Raw genomic sequence first — 18,719 nt, 5'->3', positions numbered from 1 at the left:
GTTGTAAAAACAAGCAGCACACAGGAACAGAAATCCAACAAACCTCATCTCAGACAATGATGTTACACCTTCAAAGCCAAAAGAAAAGCCATATTTTAGGCTCACATTTTTGATATGTGAAGACCTCCTTTGGGGAATAAAGCTCAGCTGCCAGCTGAGCCAGCTCAAATCAGAGGCACAGAGGCAGGGACCTCACCCAAAGCACTCCAGCCCCGTGCTGCAGAGGGACCAGCAAAGGCCAGAGACTTGTCTGTGCCCTGAGGGTAAAGCAGCACAAGATGATAAGCATCTGCTCTGTCAAATGGCATGGCAGACAGTGGGGATGGTGCTTTGCTTCCCTCTCACCTCTTCAGGATTTCACATCCCCAGTTCAACCCCTGGTTTACCACCCTCACCTGCACTGCCAGCAGGGAACAGCCACCTATGAGCCCCACTGGGTAGGGCTGCTGACCACAAAGCATTAGACAATAGATCTATAAAGATTCTCCTGTCCTTCATTCTGTCCTAAACATGTGATAGCATTTCCTGGTAAGTTTGCTTATTATTGAGGTAACCAGTTAAATTAATGAACACTCAACTGTCAGACAACTGATGCTGCTTACAGAGATGACAGAAGACTGTTTCCAGGAAAGCATTATTTCCTGAAAAATAAAATCTAATGAGAGCCCAGGAAATGTGTAGCATTCTCTCACTCTTGAGTGAGAGAGCAGAATGACTTCACCTCTAATGAATTTCTGCAGGTCATGATCTGTGTTGAGGTGTGCACTGTGACCTGCAGTGCCTGCGGGGTGAACCAGAAGGTGGCTGTAACCCCTGTTGAGGTTGTACACTGTGAACAACCACAGCTTCTGAGCAGTTTGCCAGTCTGGAAACTAAAGGAATGGTATTGACTTCTGCATATTTTCTGATATGTGGCTGCTAAAGCCTCTTCAGATAGGGTTAGGGAATTAGTATTATTTTAATAAAGTACTATTCTGGTTTGTTCAAGTTCTGGTTTGTTCAAGTCAGACTTGTATGAGAAATCCAACACACTGGACTTGTATCAAAGAGGAAACACACTGATCTCCTGTAGAATGGAAGAGGAGTAATACATGCCTGGGTTACAATGCACTGAGGACAAAAGTTCCAATCATACAGCTACAGAAATGTTTCTTAATATGCATATTAACAGATACAAAGCCCTAGGCCATGGGAGGATTTCTATCTTTCTTCCCTTCAGTGTGTGTGTCCTGGTAGGCACTGTAACCTTTGGAGGGCAAGAGGCCAAGAACATATTGTTTCTTTACAGCAAATACAGCTTCAATTTTCTTGTGAGAATTCTAAAGTCTGTTTTCTAGGTATGACAATACAGTGTCACTGGTAACTGCAGCAGTCATTCAGGTTTCCTTTTTTTTTTCTTTTTAAGAACAGCACATTCATTTCTTGTCAGTATTTAATTAAAACAGTTTTATGACACATAGAACAGGATTAAAACCCCCTGACTTTCTGGAGACCTGCAATTTATGTAAGGAAGGATGCACAGTACTCACTCTCACAGACTAGTAGGAAACGTTTCTATCTTATCTCACATTCAAGTAGATGCAATAAATTTAGTCAGAGCAGAGTTTCAAATTCTCCTTAATCATAAACCTCAAGGCTATAGGATGAACTTGCTGTATGGGAATCTGGATACCTTAGAGTGTCTATGAATACCTGAATGCAGTTTAACCAGAGTGAAGAGAATAACAACGAATTTCCAAGCAACATGTTTCCATGACCATACATTTACACTAGAAAAAAGTTCTTTACATCTATAAAGGATATTCTGTCCTCTTCTCACATGGAAAAAGCATGCTAACAGGTACAAAGAACATTTTGCTGTTGTGACCATATGGACTAATGGGACTTCAGATGCCACAGCAACAAAATTCAGTGATCACAGCTCTCCAGACTCCTTACCAGCACCATGGTGTGGCACAGTCATAAAAGTAGTAAGAAAATTTGAATAGTGACAGAATAACCTGAGATTAAAATACCCATTTTATGTGAGTAGATACACACAAACAAAAACTTCATAGCTGGCAAACATTTTTTTAATAGAAACAACTGAATCATTTTATACAAGGGATGAAGGAATTGAACGATTTTGAATTTTCAGTCATTCCATATATTAGCAGTTTTCTACTGTTGTTTCTTCTGCTTCAAGTATAAACAAAACTGAAATGACTGCCTGATACATAACTAGAATTTATGTTAGAAATTTGACAAAAAAAAGAACATAAAATGATCAAAAGAGAACTAATTTAACTTCATAATTTCATTCCATATTTTACTTCATCTAGGCTTCAAAATACTTTTAGACAGGAAGTATTTTATTATCCCTGCATTTGAAAGACTATTTTTCAGTAAATTTTTTCCCATCTGTTGAGTTAACTGAATATTTGTGAAAGTGAAATAATTTTTCTAAAACCTTAAACAAAGAGAAAAAAATAAAATTCTTTGGTAAGACTCTGATGGCAACTCAAATGTAAGAATTTCAAGTAATTCCACAGACCCTGACAGAGTTTAAATTTATATGTTTATAACTCAGATCCAAACTCTGTCAAGCTCATTCTAAAGGAATTAATATGCACTAGTTTCAAAATATGGTAAAAAGAATATTTATGGTGAGAAAATAAAAATATTGTAATTCCTGGGTTATTCACTGTGCAATATATTTTTAAAATATTGCTGCACATTTGCTGCTGCTTTCTGATTACTGAAAAAATATATAAATTTCTATCCTCAAAAAGAAGGTGCCTTGTCATACTGAGTGAGGAGCTGCTGACAGGAATGATTCAGCTACTGCTATGGTTCAGGATATGCTGAATACAGACCAAGCCATTATTCTGTTTGCTGCACAACAAACTGTTTTTTGAGTGATTGGCTGGACAGAATTATCAAGGAAAGGCAAGCCTAAAATTTCCCAAACCAATAAAAAGGTTTTAAGTTTTCTAACTGTGAAGAGATTTTGCAGTGAGCCTCAGTCATGCACAAACTTCTGAAAAAAATGTTGACAGATATTTCTAAAGGAAAGCAGGCACAGTGTAGTATCTGCATGCCTTTCCACCCAAATATTATCAGCAATGAACTGGCAGTATCCTGAAGGTGCTCTGCCAGGTAGTTGAATCTAGTACACACAAGACAGCTTAAACCATGATTACAGGCCTTGCTAAGTTTTATTGATTCAGTTTTATCTCCTTTTTCCTCTGTTTTGAAAACAGCTCTGGTCATTGAGGATATCAACAGACATTATCTAAGATAGAACAATTCTCAGGCTGCAATAATAGATTTTTGTTTGTGTTGTCTGTCATTTGATGAAAATGGCATATTATTTTGAACTGAGTTAATTTCTGTTGATATTGTGAAAATAAATGAAATAAAGCCCCTAATATTTGAATAAACATGGGATTCACGGTCTAATTTACCATTCAAATGAATTAAGAGGAATTGTGTTTATTTTGTGCTGAAATTTCAATAATTTTTCTGAAAAATTGCGCAAGGAGCCAAGAACAGATGCAGTAAAATTTAGTACTCAAAGAGCTAAGACTTAAGTCCTCGTTCTTTTTGAAATGCTGAAATTTTCCCTATCAAATCCAATACAACCAAAGTTTCACTTCAAAATTCATGGAAGTGGAGAGAATCTGCAAAATTCATTGTAACTTCCACTCCTTTTTCAAGACTGGCATAAGAAAACAATGACTGTTTTAAATCTTTCTCCAACTTCTTACTCCCTTCAGGACATGAAACAGAAGGACTCCCAGAGGAAGCATCATGTGTTTGGGAGTATGAAAAGAAGCAGAGTTGGCGATACCTCAGCTCTGCAGGTGTCACACAACCAAAAACAGAAACCTGAAATTCTGAAATTGTGTTTGGATGTTGTTTCACACACTGTATTTATTTCTTTTTAGAAACATGGAATCATGTTTCTAAAGATTTCAAACCTTTGTGTCAAAAAAGAGGTAATATTTTTGAATTAAATAATTAACATATGAAGCCAGTCAGAAACAATGTTTCTCTGCACCTATTTTCTCAGCAACTAAACTTATCTTTTTATACTAACAAGTAATTTGTTATACCTATGTTATTAGTAGCTTCAAGAAAATTCACATTTAAGGAGTGGGTCCTTGAACTTTGCTAGATTTCCTTACCTGTTCATATCATCTAGATGTTCAGCAGCAAAATAAAAACTTTTGATCTTAGGATGGCAGGCTTTGAATGCACTGTAGAGGAAAAACACAATTAAAGAAATGTAATGGCACAACTCTTTTTTTTTTTAATCTGAAATGTAAGATCACATGGTCACCAAGGAATGAGATGAGTTCATATTTCTGCATGCCCCCAAACAGTATATGAACATACAACTTTTAGGATTGTGCCAGGTTTCACCAAGTGAAGTGCTCTTCAACTACCCTTCTAAATAATCCTTGATTCATATGTGCATAAATAATTGTTCAACCATCACCTGCAGTGTACTGTTAAGGATAGAATTTTATGTATTGGGTAATTTTGCTGATATACATATAGCTATTAATTTTTTCTGAACAGAAAACTGACTAAACAATTAATTCAATACAACAGTAAAATTTTCAGTCCTTGTGACTTCTCACATCCCAATGACTTTGACATTACCTTTAGCTCTAATGATTGCATTTCAAGCAGGAAATTGTGATGTGCTGATTGACTTCTGAAAAGCTGTCATAAATCAACAGTGTCTTCATAAGGTCATCCTAAGCAATGGGCAATTACATCTCATCTTTCCTTTCCACCAAAGTAATCAACATGACTGGGCTGAGAGAATTACTGCATTTCATACATAATATGAAATAAATTACTAGAAAGAGTCTTTTAACTATGTTGGATAAAGATTTACGGTGAAGTACGTGAAGATCCAGCAAAAGCATTTGAAATAATGAATAATTTACAGTAGAGAAGAATAATTTTGAGAACAATCTGAAGGTGTCTCTTAACAACAAAAAATGTAACAGTCCTAAAGAAAATAAGGAAAACTGCAAACATGATACATAATGAGCATCATCACCATTTTTCTGAGACATAATAGATTTTATACATATACACATACACACATATATATAATGTAATATAATAATTCTCACTCTCTAATCAATTGAGTCTCAGAAAAATGGTGCTTATCACCATTTTTTTATACTTATCATGCTTGCAATTTTCAGTATACATGTATGTGTGCACACAGATGTACACATATCAGTGTTTTAGAAATCAGGCAAATGAAATCGGTAACAGGAAAGTTACTTCTAGAGAAGATAACATAACACTGAGACTAAACAGATTCCTCTATCACATGACAGCAAACAGTATTATGCAAGTCAAAGCAGATGTACAGTGACATCTGCCAGTTTAGAAAGACATCATCAAGTCACTGAGACCTAAAACTGGACTTCTTAAAACTGTTACAGCATCTTTCATCTGGATTCTTAGAGGGTTTTTCCCTTTATGTGACACCCAAGCAAAGAATCTTAATAACCACATTTTATGTGCTGCTATTCAACAGACATTAAATCAAGTAAAACCAAACTAAACGATTTCAGCAGGGTGCAATTCTGAAAAATGAGTTGACTTTATGCGGCTGCATCACCAAAAAAGAAACAATGTGGCCCAAGGACACAGGACAACAGACTCAAGCTAATGTATCTTTTTTTTTTTTCTTCACAGCTTTTATCTTCTGCCCTTTGAGACCACTTTGAAGTGTAGAGCTCATCCTAAAGAGAGATATAGATCAACTGATACAAGGTTGGTGCTTTCTGTAGAACTAGAGGTAGTACAAATCATACCATATTGCATTTGAAAATTATGTTTTGGACGAATTTCAGCAATTCCAGTCTTGTTTAAAAATACTAGAAGGCAAGGAAAAAAATTTTGAACAATAATGGCTCTAAAAATATCCCTGTGGGAGCATGGGACCTGTCACATTGCTACACATGCTTGAACTTATCTAACTAATAAATGGATTTCTGCAATAGCACAAACCTGGACAGCCACATAAACAGGTGAGAAGAAATGTTCTTTGAGACTTTAGGTCATATAACAAAAATACAACAAATCACTGTCATCCTCTTTTTTTTATCTGCCCCAGGACTGAAATAATGTCTCAGCAAACTTTGAGATTATGCTAATGGATTTGGAGTTACATTAAATATTGATGCCTGGCCATGAACTTGGGGACTTTCTTATTTGGATGGTCTCTGTATTATGCTTAAAGCTGTTTATTGAGTATAAAGAACACAAAGACTCTCCAACCCTCAACAAACAAATAAAGAAAACAGCAACCCCAAACAGGAAAGAAACAAAGGAAAGTAGAACTAGGAAAATAAAGGGACAGCAGCAGCCAAGCAGCCTTCTTGCTCATAATTAACTTTGGTCTAATCAAGCACTGTGGTTCATGATGAAGTGAAAAAATAGCCTTCTTTGGGCAAGATGGCATTCCAAACAGAAAAAAATAATTTGCTTTTTTCATATAGCTTCTTCTGTGATACAACCTCTTGACAATTGTAACAAAGTCCATTATTTCCCTGTTTTAAAGGAAAACCTTGTCTTAGGTTTGCAGTTCATTTATTGTATCATTGCATTATTTTTAAGCATGCTTACTATTTCTTGCGGCATTCACTGGCTCTGTCAATTTTAAATTCAGGTAGACTGATGAATCCTTCTGCTTTTTCATCCTGCAAAGATAGTTCGAGATATTACTGTAGCTAAAGTGTAAGGAAAAAAAAAAACAGCCTGTTGAAAACTTGCAAATATTTTCACTTGCCTGCTTCTTACAAAAGGAATACTTATGTCTGCTCTGCTCTGGCAAACCTCTCACAGAAGTCACTGGGACTTCTGCTGAAGCAGAAAGACAGATCCCTTGGTGAAAAATACAGTTTTAAATACTCAGTTTTCTGAAACAATTTCACAGCTGAATCAACATTTGAAAATATACAAAATCACCAAATGTATTCAGTCAATTAGTTATTGTAATTAGTTAATTTTTGGGGAAAATGGACTAATTAGTAAGGAGAAATGCAGCCTGGTCGAAGAAACAGAGAAAAAAAGCAATTTCAATGGGTGTTGTTTATCATTTTATGTACCACAGCTAAGAGGCATGATATCTCTTCAGCTACTTTTATCTCTCTACAACATTCAGCATATATTTGACCTTTCTCCCCTCTCCTCTGAAGATTTTACAGGGTTTATTTTATCAGCTATGCAATCTCCCTTGACTTTTCACAGTTTGAAAACATTATTTATATTAAGCTACTCTTACATCAATAACACAGACTTGGTTATTTAACTGCTCATAACTTTGCATGCAAAATTAACACAGGATCATAGAAATGAAACTGGAAAACACACAAATGTATGTGAAGAAATATACATCTTTTCCTAAGAGTTTAAATGGTTATTTACACCACATATGCAGTCCATTTGATTATATGCCTTCCTCAAAATAAGTAAGAGACACAAATCAGCATATAAAACTAGAGCTGAAGTCATTATGTGGAATGTACAGGGTTGTAACTGGTTCTGCATTAGCAGATATTTTAAAATCAAAAAGACACTGTTTAAAATAATCTTGCTATTTCTTTTTTGAATGGTTGCCGAGAGAAACAGAGTTTTGGCAAGAGCAGTGTTTGCTTGTCTGTCCACCTGCTACTGAGGCACCCCCCACCAGCCTTTGACTCTACTGGTGATGACAGACACTGAGGGAGCTGAGGGCTCAAAAATAACCAAAACTCAGAAAACCTCAGGGAAACTTGGGATGGGGTAGGAGATGGAGGTGCTGAGAGCACTGCACTCCACATGGAAAGTACAGCACAGCTCAGAGCTGCTCCTTGGACCCAGTGCTGACCACTCACTGCACTTGTAGGCATCAATTACTGCCCTGATGAAAACCTTGTAGTAGCCAAGGGAGGGAGAATGGAGAGGAGGGAGTTAGGGTCACTGATCTGAAGCTGGGATGAAGGCACAAATGGAATGAGTCTGAGAAAACAAGCTTTGGAACAACTTGCTCTCTGTTTACTCAGAGAGAAGTTGGGGATTACTTTGAAAAAGTTATGTACAAATGCTTGCTGTGATTAAAAGAACAAGTTGGACAGAGTACATACAGATGTTAACAATGGTTTGATCTCAGCATATTTACTAATGAGTCTAATAGGATTAAAAATCAAGGTATCATAACCCTGGCAAAAAGCTTTGCAGCTAAAGCTGATATAATAAATGTGTACCAATGCAGAAAATGTTGCATACTCAAAGCTGTACACAATTCAGCTGGGATGCTCCAGTGCTTTTAAGTTCAGCATTTATGAGCACTGAAATCATATTAAAAGCTACAAAGAAGAAACAACAGGAGAACAGAACTGAGAAAACAGAACTATCTTCCTTAATTGCCTAGCAGAGATAAACAAGAAACACCAGGCAGCACAACATTAAAGTTTACATTTCCATGACTAAGCTTGAATGACAGGATTAAGTAATTACCTTTTCACTTTCAAGGGTTTGAGGATAAATTTATTCTAAACTGGTGTCATGAGGACACAGAAAACTGTGTTATTTCTCCATGTAGTAAGAGGTGAATTGGAAGGAACAGATATCTCAAAATCTTCATGGTAATATTGTCAGACAGTTAATATTAATTTCAGTATGATTGTTTGGGTGAATAAAGTTATTAACATATATAAGCACTGAAAGCACTGTTTTCACACCAAATCCTGACTACAGCACTACATGAAGTATTCATTGAGACCATGAGTACAGGTGTTTACCTCTTCATTGATATACCAATACAGAGATGTATCCTTCAGGACAAACCAGTACTTTTTCCATTTTTGGGAGAAATAACTCTTGGCATCTTTCTTTTTCCAAAGCCAGCCTTCACAGTCCCCTCGGCCAAGATCTTTACACGAGATCCGTCTTTTGCTTTTACCAGGAATAGGAGCTGAAAACAACAATAAGGTGATGTGAAAGCATTTGATTTGTCCACTAAATCAACAAGATATCTAGTCAGAAAACACTATATATATGTTTAAGAGAATTAATTAAAAATTTCAACCTCGAATTGCCATGAAAAATTATTACAAGCATTCTGACCACAAAGCTTATGCACACCACCGTAATTTAAAGGCCAAACCAAACCAAACCATGTTCAGCATCTCAGAGCTCATATCCTATGGATAAGACAAAAAGAAAAAAAAGCCACACAGAAAGAGAAGACAGAAGACACTATAGGGAAAAGAAAGGCAAGATATTTAAAAATAAGAAAAATGCTTGTTCGTAATTTTCAACTAATTTCACATTACAATAAAGTGCACAGCATATAAATTTATGTACTTCCCACTTGGTTACCAAATACAACTATTTAAGTACTTCACAGGTGTTCACAAACCTCTCTTTGCAGCTCTTTTTGAAACTAAACAGTTCCTAAGGCCTTTGTACTTCAAAATCAAAGGAGGAAAATTTACTATGATATAAATTACCTGAGAGCGTAGGTAATGAGCAAGTGCTGCAGTGAGGCATTACCTGAACACAGCTGGAAAAACCAACCCTGGCCCCAAAGAGGCTAGAGTCTAAGTATTCAAAAAAAAAAAAAAAAAGATAAAAGCAGATACATGAAGGTAGAGGAACATTAGGTAACTGAGACATCAGAAATGGACTAATACATTCTCAACGTGATCAACTGAATTGAACATTTTATTGGAGCTAACAAGTTAGAGTTCCTCAGATACTGCAATACCATAAAATCCATCTTGGCAAATCCCTTCATACCCATGTATGAAAACAAATTTATTTTTTACCTTTGTTCTTCTTTTTACTTTTCTGCTGTAGAGAAGACTGCTGAAATGTCTACAAGAAAATCAAAATGGAAGAAGTGAAATTACAGTGTTTATATTCAACCACATACTTATAATAAAAGAAATGTTATGTTAAATCATATCAGGTAACATCAACCAAGAGACTTCTAGCCTAAGAACAAAGATGATTTTAGTTCACCTGTTCATAAGGTTGTAAAGCAAAAGCACACTGTCAAACATCTCAAAACAGATCACCAGTTAAGTTGCCAAACCAACTGTAGTTTCTGCCCAAAATGGTCCCTCTCCTCTTGTTCTGTTAATAAAGAAGGAATATCTCTCTTTGTTTAGTACAGTAATGAAGCTACACAGCCCATGTATTTCTAATGTATACACTAAATAAAGTATTCTTGACATCTATATGTAAATATACAAAATAGCACATTGCCGAATGCAGGTGTGGAAGTATTCATACAACGGTCATTAGATCATCAGACAATTTTCTCAGAACCAGGCCTAGTATTCTGAAAGACATCAGTAAATTCTGCTTAATCACAACTGGGAAAAAGTATCCCAAATAAAAAGTCTGAACTTTATTTTTTCACCAGGTTTTAAAGTGGAAGTATTTCCCTTCAGCTGATCCACTCCCACAAACTCCCCTGACAATGAGACAGGATGGAAATTGCTCCTTTATTTAAGATCTTAGCTTATTAGTAAGATCAATAGGTATTAACACATTTTATAACCATTTCTGTTTAAAAACTATGACTCAGATAAACACAGTCCCCAGTGAACTAAAAAAATAATAAATCTGTAATGCATCAGCAAAAATTTAAAGATGTGATTTGACTTGTTTTGAACTTCAGTTTTCTAGAAAGGCAGACAAATGTTATCAGTGTTAAAACTAAGAAAAGGTTACCATTAGCGTGTCTGCTTATTAAAACTTTCTATTTCAGCTTGCCAGGAATCAATACAGAAATCAATACTTCTGTGCCACTTGGTAAAAATAAATCTAAGCAAAAGCACTGACAGTTCTGCAAGTCCAAATCCTGTTCCTAGTGGTAACAGAAACGCTCTCCCTAGTTTACAAGACTAAGTTCAATTCAAAGAGCAGCTTTGGTTTTGCACCTGGCACTCAGTGCTATGGCTTAATTGATGTGATATTGTTTGGTCTTGGCGTTAGCGATCTTGGAGTTCTTTCCCAACCTTAATGACTTTATTCTAATAATGTCTCTCCTCCCTGCTTCCCACACCCCTGAGCTCACAGACAGCAGACTCAGCTTCAAAGGGATCTCTTGCCTCACAGCTGAGAGATTTTCATGCAGCAAAAACTAACATGCCCATGGGGAATAATTACTAGCAAGACAATAATTAAGTGTAATTAAAAAATTTAACTGACTTGCTACATGTGCTGATCCCTCAGAGACCATATCTGACAAAACCTACTCCCCTATACTGCTACCTCTGTGGATCAAAGTAGGCCTCCACTGGGAAGTAAAAAGAGGATCCCACTTGTTCTCATTTCCTGGCTCTTGTCCTTTTTCTTCTGCTACTGGTTACCAATTAAATCAGCACCAGCTCTCAACAAACCAAGACAGCAACACCCATCCCACTTACATCACACAAAATATTTCAACCTGCGAAGGACTAGAAGAGATCTTAATGACCCAGGAATAACAGAGTGGCTGAGCAGAAATGAGTAACTCCCTCTGGAAATCTTACTTAATTCAAAGTGGATGAAAAAATACACAAACATACAAATCCAAAATTTAGCACTTCTCAGTTCACAACTCAGACAATGTCATTCTGTTGTTTGACTTTTCTGCACTATTATTTTCACAGTGTCAAAACAGAAAAGGAAAATCTCTGCTCCATTTTCTCACAAGTAATTCTGAGAGCAGGTGAGAACATATGAAAAGCCTTCTCTTTAGATGTTTTGTCTGTAAATTGATCCTGCAAACCTCAGTTCACACCTCTTAACTTCTGAGTCAGTTTTTGGGAAGAAAGGGTAATGAAGGGGTATCAGTTTTTAACAGGAAAAAAGCATGTAATTTACATGTCTAACCATTTTTCCATACATTATGTTATATTGCAAAATAGAAAGGTTTTATTAAATTCAGCTATTATTCTAAATTAGTTCATTGAATGAAATAATAATTAAAGGCAAATTCAACAACTGAGAGAAGTTCCTAGGAATAATTTCCACTGCAGTGATTTTAACTAGCACTTTGTATTATTTTACATGGACTTCAGACTTCAAGTTAGTTGACCCTTTGCAAAAAACAGCACCATCTTTTTTCTTAACTCAGAAAATGTATATGTAATATGACATATGTAATTAGAGAACAACAACAACAAAAACAAAAAAGTGAGCATGAAATCTAAAAATGCTTCTTTTATTGCTTTTTAAGGAACTCACTGAATGCAATCTACAGCCTTACCAGTTGTAAGTGCTGTTTTCTCAGTGGTGTCAGGAGGTCATATCCTTCCTCCTGACCAGAGCAAGGCTTGCTTTGAAGCCAACACTGGATCCATCTCCAGCCTTGATTAACTATCTCCAAAGACATACTTTCCACAGCTTCTTTAAGCAACCTGTTCTAATGCTGGCCACTATGATGTTTCCTCTTTTACAGCTTAATTCTGTGATGTGGTAAATACAGAAATAATGTAACTATGACTTCTAAATGCCATGAACCCTAAAACCATGGATTTACACCAAGAAATTCAGCTGTACTAATGCAAACTTGCTGTAAGACACTGTTTAATCACTTGCCCACAAAGCCAGATTCAATGTATGCTCACTGCATTTTGATTCTGATACACCTTGGGCTTTGAGTAACTGCTTTCATAAACATCTTGTCCCAGTTTCCAAGAATCCATCTCTTCTACTAATTCTGAGAGCAAGCATGAAATGAAATAGAAAGCAGCATTCCATATTAAAGAAATTCATTATTAACTCAAAATAATGAGTAAAATGGAAACAAGACGGACACTGAAAAGATTAAATGGATGAGTACCTTAAGAGAAATGGAAATTGGCACTCCTGAAGAAAATGTGAAACTCTTTAATAATATTTTGAATTATAAGCTTTCAAATCATCCAAAACACAACTAGAAAAACTTTACATTACCCAAAACCAAGGTATCACTTGATGTTTAACATTCATCAAAACCCCTTTGAATACACTGAGACTCACTGACTTTTTTAGACACAATGATTTTCTCTCCTGTAATATGTGATCTTTGAGCTTGTTCTATTTAATAAAGCCCCTGGACAATAGCATCTCTAAGGAGAATATCAAAGAAACATTTAATGTATATATAAGCCTGCCTTTCCTATTAGCAGCCTCAAGGGACATGTATTTTAAGAGGAATAAAAGACCATTTATTAAAGGGTTTTTTCTGTTTCTGGTTTGGTGTTTTGGTTTTTGGGTGAGGATTTTTGGTTGTTTTTTGTCTGTTTGGTTTTTCTTACCAATGTTCTAGCATGCCTCTAGCCCTATTTTTCTGAGGTCTTAGCTTGAACCAGAGCCAATGGAGATTTAATTGTGCAGGGAGGAGCCACAACAGTCCCACTCTTCCTGCAACTGTTCATTACCAGACTTGCTGTGTGGGTCGTATTTACTCTAACAGTCTTCAAAATGATTGACAGAGTTCCGAAAGGCCAGCAGACTGCACACCTGTAAGGAGCAACCAGCCCCAGGGCAAAGCCTTTTAGGATTATAACACAGCAATGCAGCTACACTGGAAAAAACTTGCAGGTGGAGGCTCATACCAACCAAAGAGATCACCACTGGCCTGTAATTGCAGTTGTTTTTTAGCAAGAAAATAATCCCACACAGGTGCTCTAATCAATACTCTGCATGCACACAGTAACATATCAGCATCTTGGTACGTGTAACACATTTTCAAGAAATGAGACTTTCATGTTTCTGTCTCAGTCTCACAGTTATTCAGGTTTCTCTTCTGGGAGAAAGTATTTATTATCGGTTAGTCCTGTGACTGCTCTGCATTTGCTCAGAAGAGAAAAAAGATGGAAAGTTAGTCATTAATGTTCAGAAGGGAAACCAGATGGAAAGTTAGTCATTAATGTTCAGAAGCCTGAAAATGTAACTTATTTTCTAGTAATTTCATAGCTCTCTATTTGGAAAAATGAATTTAAATGAAAGTGTGAAATTATTTAAGTTTAAATGAATTTATTTGCTTCATGCCAAATAGGAAACTTAATAAAATGGTCTTTCAGTACTAATATTAAATTGGAATGAAACTGCTATCAGAAGAGGAGACTGATGTAACTGTTATGATGAAAGTTAGAAAACTTATATTCCAGTTGATAGCTCAAATAAAAGTAGAATGCAGATTGATTATCAAAATAATAAATTTGAGAAGATTAGTTATTTTGACAAACTTAAGAGTCTGAGGAAGATGTCTGAAGATTTGAGGTTAAGCTGTTCCTTAGACTTCTCTAAGACCTAAATTACAGAACATTACATCCATGCCCAAAACATAAATATATTCTAATAGTTATAAAAACTTCTTCATGGTTACAGAATGTGTAGGTCTACCAAAAAAAGAGCACAACTGAAGATTCTCTGAAGGAACAGACTGACCACAGCAACTAGTACTATATTGGACAGCACCTAAAATTCTCATTCAAGGGCTTTTTTGTTTCTCCACTATTCTTCTGAGATTTTTCACTCACTCGTTTAAAAAAAGCTGGAAGAGAGAAACAGGTTATGGAAAAAAATAATATCCAGTCCTTCTACCCAAATGTGGGCTCAGTCTGAGTGAAAGGGAAAATGGCACATATCTATAGCTTTATTTAGAGCTCGGGTCAAATCCAATTTTTCTCAAGCTGCAAGTTTAGACACCAAGGAACTGTTTACAGGCAGGCACTTCCCCTCTGTCACTGTAAGACAGCTTTCTCTAGTTTCAGCAGGATAGCTTGCAACACATCTGATTACTGGAACTTTCTGCTACAGATGGAAAAGCCAGGATCTGGGAAAAAAATGAAAGCTGGTTCTGCAAATCATATCATTGATCTCTCACTTTGAAAGATCGTTCTCAATGCTTTGAGAACACGGGCAATGTTCTATTTTCACTGTTTTGATATACCACATACACATTTCTCTGCATTTGGTGTGTTGTGATCCAAAATTTCAGAGTTAAAAGAAGACTGAAAAGGGGGAAAATGCAAACCTATTTAGATACAACACCACACTTTATATCAGTATTAACATGCTTAAGGGTACTCACAACACAGGATTTTGCCAAAATCTTTTCTGTTTACCACCTTGTTTAGTCTCCATTAAGAGCCTATAGCACACAGTACTAATTATTTTTATGGATATTTGTGGAAAATAAAGATATGATGAGGTAAGACCTCTGTCAGATTAGAAAGTTTGAAACCCCCTGCCAATCAGCAGCAGATATTCCTTCTTGCATTTTGTTAATGTCCACAAAAAGAAAGAAACAGCATGTGTGTGCCTCAAGAGCTTTTTACTGCATAAAAAACACAGGCTGATATTTTGAAGCTGCCAAATTTTATATATTCCTCTGAGGTGAGCAATGGCTATATGAGCTGTGCAGGATGGTCTCCTTATCACATAATCTACAAGGGTTGATAACATCTAAGATGTCTATTCTTTTCATACAACTGCCCCTATGTCAGCTTATCCAAGACAAATAGGCTAGCTGAGGGCAGAACTATGATTGTCTGAAATGTGATAGCAAGCACAGCTTTTCTTATTCATTCTCCCACTTCTAAATGTTTCCTTATCATTTGGGGGGGGGGGGATCTGTGGCAAATACTACAGTAGCTGGATACAACTCAGCAGTTACAGAAGGTAGTGCAAGTATTTTGTCAGAAGTTGTTAGCATAATGAATGCAAAAATAAAATGATTTTTTAAATCTTTAGGCTATTTGGAAAAAATAATATACAGTGGTGCTGCTTTCCACCACTAGGGAAAGACTCGCCTTCTTAGCCATTAAGCCACAGGACTCTTTGAAATATTGAAATACCAAAGCAGCAAAACTCCTGGACAACATTAACTTTAAATGAGAGTTCTCATGTTCCCCCAGTCTTTCTGACTGACATAACAAGGACTGCAGCAGTGTCACAGCTGCTGGAAGCAAATGAGAATAAACAGTTAAACTAGACCAGTGCTGCTCATTAGGATAATTTATTCTGTGGTCATTCTTCTGCTCTACATCTACTTTGAAACATGCAATTTTGGTACCTCCCACACTACTTTTTATTGACAGTAAGAAATCTAGGAGGGAAAGGGAGGATTCAAAAACTGTATGTATCCTTTAATGGCATAAGTCCAAGATGCATCAGTTGCCCCATCACTCTGTGTTTCAAGTGTATCCATTTAAGAAGGAAAATAGAAACTAAACTATCACCTGTCACAGAACAGTATTTAACCCTTTATTTGGATTTCTACTCCCCATCAGTTCCCAATTTAACCTCTTACTGAAGAGAATGGACCAGTCAGAAAAACCACAAAACAACTGAGGCAGGAAATCAGCCCTGGAGATCATTTTATCCAGCCTTGTTGCTCAAAGCAGACTCCAGCAGAGAAGGCTGTTCAGGGCTGTGGCCAGTTGTGTTTTCAGTGTCTCCAAGATGGAGACTCCACAAACTCCATGGGCAACCTGCTCCAGTTAAACCATCTTCACAGTAAAAGTATATTTTTCTTATGTTTATATGGAATTTCCTGGATTTCAATTTTTGTCCATTGCCTTTAGTCCTTTTCACAGTGTGTCTGAGACAAGTCACCCCAAAGACCCCATGGATACTTGTGCCCTGCTGCTACGCCCCTCCAGCAGATACCAAACTTTGCAATTTCCTCCACAAAAAATCTTGGTTTGCTTAGAAAATTTCTATGTTATTCACAGGGAAGGCAGGTTTTCCTTGTATGCTTATCTAAACATTAAAACAGCAAGATGATCCAAACAGATTTCAGAAACTTATTCTTGATGTACTATTGGATTCAAGAGGTGGTCTGTGGCACAACATGGATCTTTTCAGAAGAAAAAAACTGCTGTAAAACAAAGTCACCCCTGGGGCAATAACAACATCTTCCACCAAGCCCCTGGTCCTTGCAGAGGAAAAATCATTAGCCTAGAATAAAAGTCTCATGCCCACTTACAACACCTTGGTGCTTGCTTATGGTGACAAGCACAAACACCTCCTTCTGCAGGAGGAGGGAGCAACACTTCTGATTGTGCCCCTCAGCATGATCTCTTTCATACTCTGTGTGACAGAAAAAGTGCAGAGGATGTAGGTGGTCTGCGAAAACAGATTTCTGCTTTAAGGAAGATACACTATTGCAAGTTATTCTCTTTAAGCACTTGGACATAATATCCTTTGGGGAAAGAAACAGAAAACTCCCTCTGGCTTTCAAAAGAGGGGAAGTTTTCAGGGGGAAAAGAAGGAAAGAATTTCTGTACATCAGGAATTACATATTCTGTTAAAATTCATACCAAATACTTCCATTGCCATTATGAATTAAGGCAGAAAAAGAACAGTTCATTGCAGGATAAAGGTCTCATTACTTGCTGGAATTCAGTAAGGTTTCCTTTAAGCATAAGATGAAGCAGAACTTTGCAGAAGGTGGGGAAAGATAACACTAGGTCTTTTTAATTCTGAGCTGGCCATAGTGATTTTATGGGTACAAACCAGCTTACAAGAAATTTTACACATCACTCTAAAGCCAGAATTCTGTAGTGTTGGAAATGCTATCTACTTGGGTTTATCTGAAAGCAAAGGGATATACTTGAGAAGTGGACAAAAAGCAGTTATTGCTTTATGAAAAATACCAGGCTGCTTTTTCCTGCACAGCACAGTAGCAGAGATGGATTGGCTGACTCAGGGATCAGGCACTAAGCAACAAGCACTTCTCTCCAGTAGAACAGAAACACCCAACAAAACAGCTTCAGTTCAGGAGCTGCAGTGCTGCTAAGAGCCATTTTCCTCCCAGGTGGAACCATGCAATCTCCCATATTGTGTGTTAGCAGCAGGCTCGAGGGGCCATCACTGTGTAAGTGGGGCAGAGGAATGGGGCAGAGACTCCTGTGGAGTCAAAACCACTACTTGGAAAAAAATCCCTTGTTCAGAAACAATGGAGCTCTTTGTCAAAGCATTTTGATGCTTTGACATAAAATGGCACTTTGAAACAGGCACATGTGCTCCATTAATTCAAACAACATTTCCACCACTCAGTACAAGTTTTTTAGAATGCCAAATTTCTTGACACATGCCAGCCAGTGTCCTTGGTTAAATGCTTTCAGAGCCCTGGTATCTCCCTTTCCCTTGTGCAGAAAGGAAAACAGAGAAGAGCCACTAGAGAAGGCAGGCCCTGGATCAAAGTTTTCCTGGATGTGACAATCCCCAGCATACTGGAGTGGTAACTCATGCTGAGTCCCCTCTGTGCAATACCTGACATAAACTTCTCTGAACAATGTACTGCACTTCATCTCTTCTTTATCAAAGGGGAATAACTGAGGGACTAAATCACTTATTCTACATTAATAAGAAATAAAACTGTGCTACTGTGATTGTACCAGCTACAGGTAATGTAGCTTACTCATGTTCAAACAATGCTAATACCTACAAAAGCAATGGTCCTCTATCAGGTAATAGAAGCAGGATAAAATCAGGAATGATTCTATGAAATACATAACAGAAAAAATACAGAATGGGGACGTGAAAGGAAATTAGGAAATGTTCTGAGATGAGAGATTTATTAATGTATGGATCTACATCTCTAGATCATATAAAATTACATTTTCAGACCATTATATTCTATGCAGTAAGGAATAAATCTAGACTGGCAGAGCTGATGACCTTTACAGTAACTCTCTAATTTTTAAAGATTTTCCCAGCTTTGC

General features: G+C 36.8%; 1 protein-coding gene across 5 annotated transcripts in view; it reads right to left on the bottom strand.

Annotated features, from left to right (window-relative positions):
• CNKSR2 (connector enhancer of kinase suppressor of Ras 2) overlaps nucleotides 1–18,719 on the bottom strand; it is a 205,900-nt gene that overhangs the window by 47,941 nt on the left and 139,240 nt on the right. For all 5 annotated transcript variants that reach the window (XM_058800636.1, XM_058800632.1, XM_058800633.1 and 2 more), the window contains 4 exons: nucleotides 9,831–9,879; nucleotides 8,802–8,974; nucleotides 6,646–6,719; nucleotides 4,170–4,241 (listed from right to left, as the gene is read on the bottom strand). In XM_058800636.1, the coding sequence (XP_058656619.1) occupies nucleotides 4,170–4,241; nucleotides 6,646–6,719; nucleotides 8,802–8,974; nucleotides 9,831–9,879 (368 nt within the window). The remainder of the gene's footprint in view (nucleotides 1–4,169; nucleotides 4,242–6,645; nucleotides 6,720–8,801; nucleotides 8,975–9,830; nucleotides 9,880–18,719) is intronic.

The sequence above is a fragment of the Ammospiza caudacuta genome, chromosome 2, assembly GCF_027887145.1.
Source record: "Ammospiza caudacuta isolate bAmmCau1 chromosome 2, bAmmCau1.pri, whole genome shotgun sequence".
Taxonomy (NCBI): Eukaryota; Metazoa; Chordata; class Aves; order Passeriformes; family Passerellidae; genus Ammospiza; species Ammospiza caudacuta.
Note: the sequence above shows the minus strand (reverse complement) of the source record. Positions and strands in the feature narration are given on the sequence as shown.